At 50.5% G+C, this 7,986-nt stretch overlaps 1 protein-coding gene across 1 annotated transcript; it reads right to left on the bottom strand.

The window, feature by feature from the left end:
- Positions 1–2,979: 2,979 nt before the first annotated feature.
- Positions 2,980–6,997, bottom strand: ccdc65 (coiled-coil domain containing 65; the record flags this gene model as incomplete). The annotated part of the gene is made up of 6 exons (XM_034077492.2): positions 2,980–3,530; positions 4,096–4,251; positions 4,446–4,664; positions 5,786–5,944; positions 6,129–6,279; positions 6,776–6,997. Coding segments are annotated over 6 exons (1,186 nt in total), but the record flags the coding sequence as incomplete, so codon positions are not given.
- Positions 6,998–7,986: the final 989 nt, after the last annotated feature.

The following is a 7,986-nucleotide window of genomic DNA, read 5'->3' as shown; positions in this document are numbered from 1 at the left end:
CTACGTGTATTCACTGAATTTCACTCTCTGCCTTTAACGGCTTGTTGTAGCTCCAATCGCTCCAGCCCCCCCCCCTCCCTGTGAGCACAGTGTGCGCTGATTGGTCGGGACGTTGTGAATCGCGCTGAGCTCCGTGGAGGTGTTGTTTCCTTGTTTAGCGATACACAGCCAAACTCACCCTGAGCACACACAAAGTCACAGCCGAAGTAAAAGCAATAAGTGTGGCTTGATATTGAGAGAAAAAGGTTGATACACGCTGTGAGACTGTCTGTTATCAGCCTGCAGCCAGGGAGGAGAGATCAGCAGAGCTGCCTGCACTGAGTGTGTGAGGAAGTCCGTGGATTGGTCAATTTGGACCAATCAGCGGGGACTTAACGTAACGGCTCGGCGGACGTAACGTAACGGCTCCACGGATTGGTCCATTTCGTTCCGGGGACCACATGACATCATGATGTACCCGGAAGAATCAATGGACAATGACGTGTCTCCAACGAGGCGTTTTGGGGAGGTATTTTCTGTGTTAGAGCTTTACTCGCAGATGACGGTGTGTTTCCTCTAGGTGACGGTGTGTCTCCTCTAGGTGACGTGTGTTTCCTCTAGGTGACGGTGTGTCTCCTCTAGGTGACGGTGTGTTTCCTCTAGGTGACGGTGTGTCTCCTCTAGGTGACGGTGTGTCTCCTCTAGGTGACGGTGTGTTTCCTCTAGGTGACGGTGTGTCTCCTCTAGGTGACGGTGTGTCTCCTCTAGGTGACGTGTGTTTCCTCTAGGTGACGGTGTGTCTCCTCTAGGTGACGGTGTGTTTCCTCTAGGTGACGGTGTGTCTCCTCTAGGTGACGGTGTGTTTCCTCTAGGTGACGGTGTGTCTCCTCTAGGTGACGGTGTGTCTCCTCTAGGTGACGGTGTGTCTCCTCTAGGTGACGGTGTGTCTCCTCTAGGTGACGTGTGTTTCCTCTAGGTGACGGTGGTGGTCTCCTCTAGGTGACGTGTGTCTCCTCTAGGTGACGGTGTGTCCTCCTCTAGGTGACGGTGTTTTTCCTCTAGGTGACGGTGTGTCTCCTCTAGGTGACGGTGTGTCTCCTCTAGGTGACGGTGGTGTTTCCTCTAGGTGACGGTGTGTCTCCTCTAGGTGACGGTGTGTTTCCTCTAGGTGACGGTGTGTCTCCTCTAGGTGACGGTGTGTCTCCTCTAGGTGACGGTGTGTCTCCTCTAGGTGACGGTGTGTCTCCTCTAGGTGACGGTGTGTTTCCTCTAGGTGACGGTGTGTCTCCTCTAGGTGACGGTGTGTCTCCTCTAGGTGACGGTGTGTCTCCTCTAGGTGACGGTGTGTTTCCTCTAGGTGACGGTGTGTCTCCTCTAGGTGACGGTGTGTCTCCTCTAGGTGACGGTGTGTCCTCCTCTAGGTGACGGTGTGTTCTCTAGGTGACGGTGTGTCTCCTCTAGGTGACGGTGTGTCTCCTCTAGGTGACGGTGTGTGTATCCTCTAGGTGACGGTGTGTCTCCTCTAGGTGACGTGTGTTTCCTCTAGGTGACGGTGTGTCTCCTCTAGGTGACGGTGTGTCTCCTCTAGGTGACGGTGTGTCTCCTCTAGGTGACGGTGTGTTCCTCCTCTAGGTGACGGTGTGTCTCCTCTAGGTGACGGTGTGTCTCCTCTAGGTGACGGTGTGGTCTCCTCTAGGTGACGGTGTGTCTCCTCTAGGTGACGGTGTGTTCTCCTCTAGGTGACGGTGTGTCTCCTCTAGGTGAGTGTGTCTCTACTTCTAGGTGACGTGTGTCTCCTCTAGGTGACGGTGTGTCTCCTCTAGGTGACGGTGTGTCTCCTCTAGGTGACGGTGTGTCTCCTCTAGTGACGGTGGTGTCTCCTCTAGGTGACGGTGTGTCTCCTCTAGGTGACGGTGTGTTCCTCTAGGTGACGGTGTGTCTCCTCTAGGTGACGGGTGTGTTTTCCTCTAGGTGACGGTGTGTCTCCTCTAGGTGACGGTGTGTTTCCTCTAGGTGACGGTGTGTCTCCTCTAGGTGACGGTGTGTTTCCTCTAGGTGACGGTGTGTCTCCTCTAGGTGACGTGTGTTTCCTCTAGGTGACGGTGTGTCTCCTCTAGGTGACGGTGTGTCTCCTCTAGGTGACGGTGTGTCTCCTCTAGGTGACGGTGTGTCTCCTCTAGGTGACGGTGTGTCTCCTCTAGGTGACGGTGTGTCTCCTCTAGGTGACGGTGTGTCTCCTCTAGGTGACGTGTGTTTCCTCTAGGTGACGGTGTGTCTCCTCTAGGTGACGTGTGTCTCCTCTAGGTGACGGTGTGTCTCCTCTAGGTGACGGTGGGTTTCCTCTAGGTGACGGTGGTGTCTCCTCTAGGTGACGGTGTGTTCTCCTCTAGGTGACGGTGTGTTTCCTCTAGGTGACGGTGTGTCTCCTCTAGGTGACGGTGTGTCTCCTCTAGGTGACGGTGTGTCTCCTCTAGGTGACGGTGTGTTTCCTCTAGGTGACGGTGTGTCTCCTCTAGGTGACGGTGTGTCTCCTCTAGGTGACGGTGTGTCTCCTCTAGGTGACGTGTGTTTCCTCTAGGTGACGGTGTGTCTCCTCTAGGTGACGTGTGTCTCCTCTAGGTGACGGTGTGTCTCCTCTAGGTGACGGTGTGTCTCCTCTAGGTGACGGTGTGTCTCCTCTAGGTGACGGTGTGTCTCCTCTAGGTGACGTGTGTTTCCTCTAGGTGACGGTGTGTCTCCTCTAGGTGACGTGTGTCTCCTCTAGGTGACGGTGTGTCTCCTCTAGGTGACGGTGTGTTTCCTCTAGGTGACGGTGTGTCTCCTCTAGGTGACGGTGTGTCTCCTCTAGGTGACGGTGTGTTTCCTCTAGGTGACGGTGTGTCTCCTCTAGGTGACGGTGTGTCTCCTCTAGGTGACGGTGTGTCTCCTCTAGGTGTGTTAGCTATTTGGGTCAATAATTGATATCACGATTATTAAAAAACGATTATCCATTTACTTTGAAAACATCCATTTATTGAATAAAACGTGTACAATATGTTTTTAACAGTTAATTACCCCGAACTTTAAGTTTAATCCAACTGAAAAAAATAATCGTTTTATTTAGATTACGTTGTTTTCGTAAGCCAACATCGTAATTGCGATTAAAATACGATGAATTGAGAAGCCCTAATAGAAATAGAAATGTGGTTGAACGCAGCTTTTCAGTCACTTCCACAATAAATGCCGGAAACTATTCGTAATATCTCAAGTTTTTTATATCATCTCAGTCTTTGTCACAGCGCGTGTTTGGCGGCGTGGACGGCCTCGACGACGGTGTATTTCCTCTCGTTGTCGGGGTGTTTGGAGGTGGTGGGGGCGCGGCACACGCTGAGCAGAGGGTGGGCCTCGTCCAGGTCGTGGTCAGCGAGTGTCATGGCGTCCAGGTGCTGCCTCAGCAGGACCCTCAGCTGCTGGTTCTCTGCCATCAGAGCGTCTCTGTTCCTCCTCAGAGCTGCTCTCTGCAGCAGCGAGCAGTTCATGCTCAGCGTCACGTGACACAGCGCTGACATCTCCTGCAGACACAGAGGACAGTGAAGGCAACATTTCACCTTTTGATTCATCACCGTGTTTTTCAGAGGAAGTCATGTGTTTTTTCTTCATTATTCCAGTCGTTGAACTTTTGAAATGTATTTATGGATTATAGACTTTTGTTTAACAAAGTCAGAACCCTAATTATTATTCAAAGTAGAGCTGGGCAATATGGAGAAAGTCAGATATCCCAATATCTCCCGTTGACCAGATAACCTTAATTACCTTTGTGTTGTGATAATACTGTAGGCTTTACTATCGATACCTACAATCATCAGTAATGTCGATTTAGTGACTGAGTGGATAAAGGGAAATGTTGGAAAGGCAAGGCAAGTTTATTTATAGAGCACTTTTCAACGCAAGGCAATTCAAAGTGCTTTACAAAAAAAAAAAATGAAAGACATTAAGCATTAAAAAAGAAAAGCTAATCAAATAAACATTAAGGAAAAATACATGGATAAAAGTTACAGTGCAGTTTAAGATATGAATAGTTCAATTAAAAGCAGCGACAAAAAGAAAAGATATCCTTAGCTCTGAATCACATCCTACCTTTCCTGGTTCCTTCCCTGGTTCCTTCCCTGGTTCCTCTGCCTCAGCTGCAGTCTCCTCCTGCCTCTGTTCCTCAGCAGGGATCAGTGAAGAGATGGTCCTCTGCTCGCTCTCCATCTTACGACACAGTTCAGCCACTCGTAAGACCTTCTGACCCTGGATCAGCACAGACACCAGTAATCGGGAAACCATATCTCCCCACGGGGGGGAATGTATGCAAAGGAAATAGTGCAGATACAAAAAACATGTTTTGAAAGTGTCTTGCCCACGAGAAGCTTGATCGCACAACATCTTTCAAGTTATGGGATAAGAATAGACAGCTGTGGACCGACAGGAAGTGAGACTGTTACCCTGGCGATGACCGCCTGCAGTTTCTTGACGGCTTGGTCGCTCTGCATGGTGACATCGGTCAGCTGTTTCCTCGCCACCGTCTGATTGGCTGTCAGATAGTCCCGCAGCACCTGAGTCTGGCTCCTCATCTGATCCCTGGCCTCCGTCAGCTCTCTCTCCACCGAGACGTTCTCCGTCCGGCTCGAGGTCGCCTGCACGCGGAGGTTGATGACCATTTCCTGAGAGCAGGAGACCACATGTGGTTTCACTTTGTTTACTGCGTTCTTCAGCATACAGCTATTCTCTCAGAGCGTGTCTCAACAGTAGGTAAACAAATCTTCACTTTATACACAAATAGGTATAGTAACAATGAAATACTGCTTAACACCATGGCAACGCAGATCCCTCACCGACAGACAGGCAGACAAGAAGTAAACAAATAAATAAATAGAAAACCAGTCAGCTAAAACTGAAATGTCAATAATAAACAAATGTCAGTACTCCACCCCTCCTCTCCTCCACCCCTCCTCCCCTCCTCTCCTCCACCCCTCCTCCCCTCCTCTCCTCCACCCCTCCTCCCCTCCTCTCCTCCACACCTCCACCCCTCCTCCCCACCACACCTCCTCCCCTCCACCCTCCTCTCCTCCACCCCTCCACAACCTCCTCCCCTCCTCTCCTCCCCCCCTCCTCTCCTCCACCCCTCCACACCTCCTCCCCTCCTCTCCTCCACCCCTCCTCCCCACCACACCTCCTCCCCTCCACCCTCCTCTCCTCCACCCCTCCACACCTCCTCCCCTCCTCTCCTCCACCCCTCCTCCCCCCCACACCTCCTCCCCTCCACCCTCCTCTCCTCCACCCCTCCACACCTCCTCTCCTCCACCCCTCCTCTCCTCCACCCCTCCTCTCCTCCACCCCTCCTCTCCTCCACCCCTCCACACCTCCTCCCCTCCTCTCCTCCACACCTCCTCCCCTCCACCCGTCTCCAAAATGCTAAAGTTTAATCAGGAATGCTTGGGAACTTCATCCTCTTAACCCTCAGATGCACAAGTGGGTCTTTGTTGACCCGGTGAGCTGGTTTTCTTGAAGTATCTTTGTAATTGCATTTTTTTTATCATTTCATATTCCAGCTATTCCTCAAAAAACATGTTTTGGATATCGTGCCATTTAAATTTACATTTGAAGAAATTGTAGTTTTTGTATTTCTACCCCAAGCTTCCATAAGTGGGTCTTTTTTTTTCCTTTTTGACCCAGCTATGGAAGAGTGTAGTCACTCGGGCATCTAAGGGTTAAAGTAGCAATCAGAAATCCCTCTCAGAGTACCCCCCCCCCCCCCCCCCACATAATATCTGTGTTCCTCCACCTGCAGCCTCTGCACGTTCCTCACGTCGTCCTTCAGGCCCTGCTTCATGCCGTGCAGGTAGGGCAGGCTGTCCTTCTCAGAGCCCACGTCCACCGCCTTCTGGTTCTTCCTCTTCATCTGGTCCAGCCGCTCCGCGTCCTCCAGGCCCAGAGACTGCAGCTGAGCACAGACGGGAGGGTCACACACGCGGACACGCAAACATAAACAACATTAGAGAGTAACTCGCAAGAGAAGAAGAAAAATGTAACTAATATATTTGAAAAACTATTTAGGTTCTGTGGCAGATTACGATCTAGGTATTCTCTGACTGAAGCAGGCGAGAGAGGAGTGCTTCAGTGTTTACCCTCTCGTGGTGAGCGCTGTGGTACGCGGCGATGCTGTCGCTGTACAGCTTGTCGATTTCCAGTATCACTGTTTTGTGTGTCTGCTCCACAGCGAACGACGTGTCCTTCAGGTCGTCCTGCTTCTGCTTTACCTCCGACAGCATCTGCTCCCTGGAAGACACGGAGGCGGGACCGCACGTTAGAGCAAGGAATCCGTCTGAATGTGTGTCTGTCCACAGGGTCGGGAGGGTTACTAGTTACCCGTAGAAAATGTAATCTGATTTATTTAAAGGAAAACCTGCCTTTTCTTCAGCGTGTCCAGGCAGCAGCCCCGACAGTGAAACGCACTACTTTAAACACTTTACAGAACAAAATTAGTCAAATAAAATAAAAAGGAAAAAGTACATAGGGGTTGTTTGAAATGACAAATATCTACACATGTATCTACTTAAACACACACACAAAAACACATATATACATATTCACACATACCTACATACATATACACACACACACACACACACACATTCAGACGGTGTATAGAAGCACAGCCAGACAAGAGATGGTCGTCTTTGGGATATGTCATTTCTCCACTCTGCTGAGGGCCAATGGGAGGGCTAGCGTTCGACACAGAGTTGACCTTTAACCTCAGGCTGGGCACACTGACCTGTCGGAGCTGAACCTGGAGGTGAGCAGCTGCAGGACGCTCTCCCACTGCTGCTGCTCCACCTCCAGCTGCTGGTGCTGCTGCGCCCACAGCTGCTCCAGGTGCTGCAGGTGGACGTGCCGCACCTGAGCCGACTGACGCTCCGCAGCCTGGAGGTCGCGCTCCAGGGTCTGAGACACAGAGACAGAGACAGGAAGTGAGGGGGGGGGGGGAGTACAAGTACTTCGTTACTGTACTTAAAGGTCACCTATTATGCAAAATCCACTTCTCCATGTCTCTTCCACATCAACATGTGTCCCCTCTTCTTCATGTCTCTTCTACATCAACATGTGTCCCCTCTTCTTCATGTCTCTTCTACATCAACATGTGTCCCCTCTTCTTCATGTCTCTTCTACATCAACATGTGTCCCCTCTTCTTCATGTCTCTTCCACATCAACATGTGTCCCCTCTTCTTCATGTCTCTTCTACATCAACATGTGTCCCCTCTTCTCCATGTCTCTTCCACATCAACATGTGTCCCCTCTTCTTCATGTCTCTTCTACATCAACATGTGTCCCCTCTTCTCCATGTCTCTTCTACATCAACATGTGTCCCCTCTTCTTCATGTCTCTTCTACATCAACATGTGTCCCCTCTTCTCCATGTCTCTTCCACATCAACACGTGTCCCCTCTTCTCCATGTCTCTTCCACATCAACATGTGTCCCCTCTTCTTCATGTCTCTTCTACATCAACATGTGTCCCCTCTTCTCCATGTCTCTTCCACATCAACATGTGTCCCCTCTTCTCCATGTCTCTTCCACATCAACATGTGTCCCCTCTTCTCCATGTCTCCTCTACATCAACATGTGTCCCCTCTTCCTCATGTCTCTTCTACATCAACATGTGTCCCCTCTTCTTCATGTCTCTTCCACATCAACATGTGTCCCCTCTTCTCCATGTCTCTTCTACATCAACATGTGTCCCCTCTTCTTCATGTCTCTTCTACACCAACATGTGTCCCCTCTTCTTCATGTCTCTTCTACATCAACATGTCCCCCTCTTCTTCATGTCTCTTCTACATCAACACGTGTCCCCTCTTCTCCATGTCTCTTCTACATCAACATGTGTCCCCTCTTCTCCATGTCTCTTCTACATCAACATGTGTCACCTCTTCTTCATGTCTCTTCTACATCAACATGTGTCCCCTCTTCTCCATGTCTCTTCCACAAC

Source organism: Pseudochaenichthys georgianus, unplaced genomic scaffold (genome assembly GCF_902827115.2).
Source record: "Pseudochaenichthys georgianus unplaced genomic scaffold, fPseGeo1.2 scaffold_1655_arrow_ctg1, whole genome shotgun sequence".
NCBI classification, from domain to species: domain Eukaryota; kingdom Metazoa; phylum Chordata; class Actinopteri; order Perciformes; family Channichthyidae; genus Pseudochaenichthys; species Pseudochaenichthys georgianus.
This window is presented reverse-complemented; position numbering and strand designations above follow the sequence as displayed.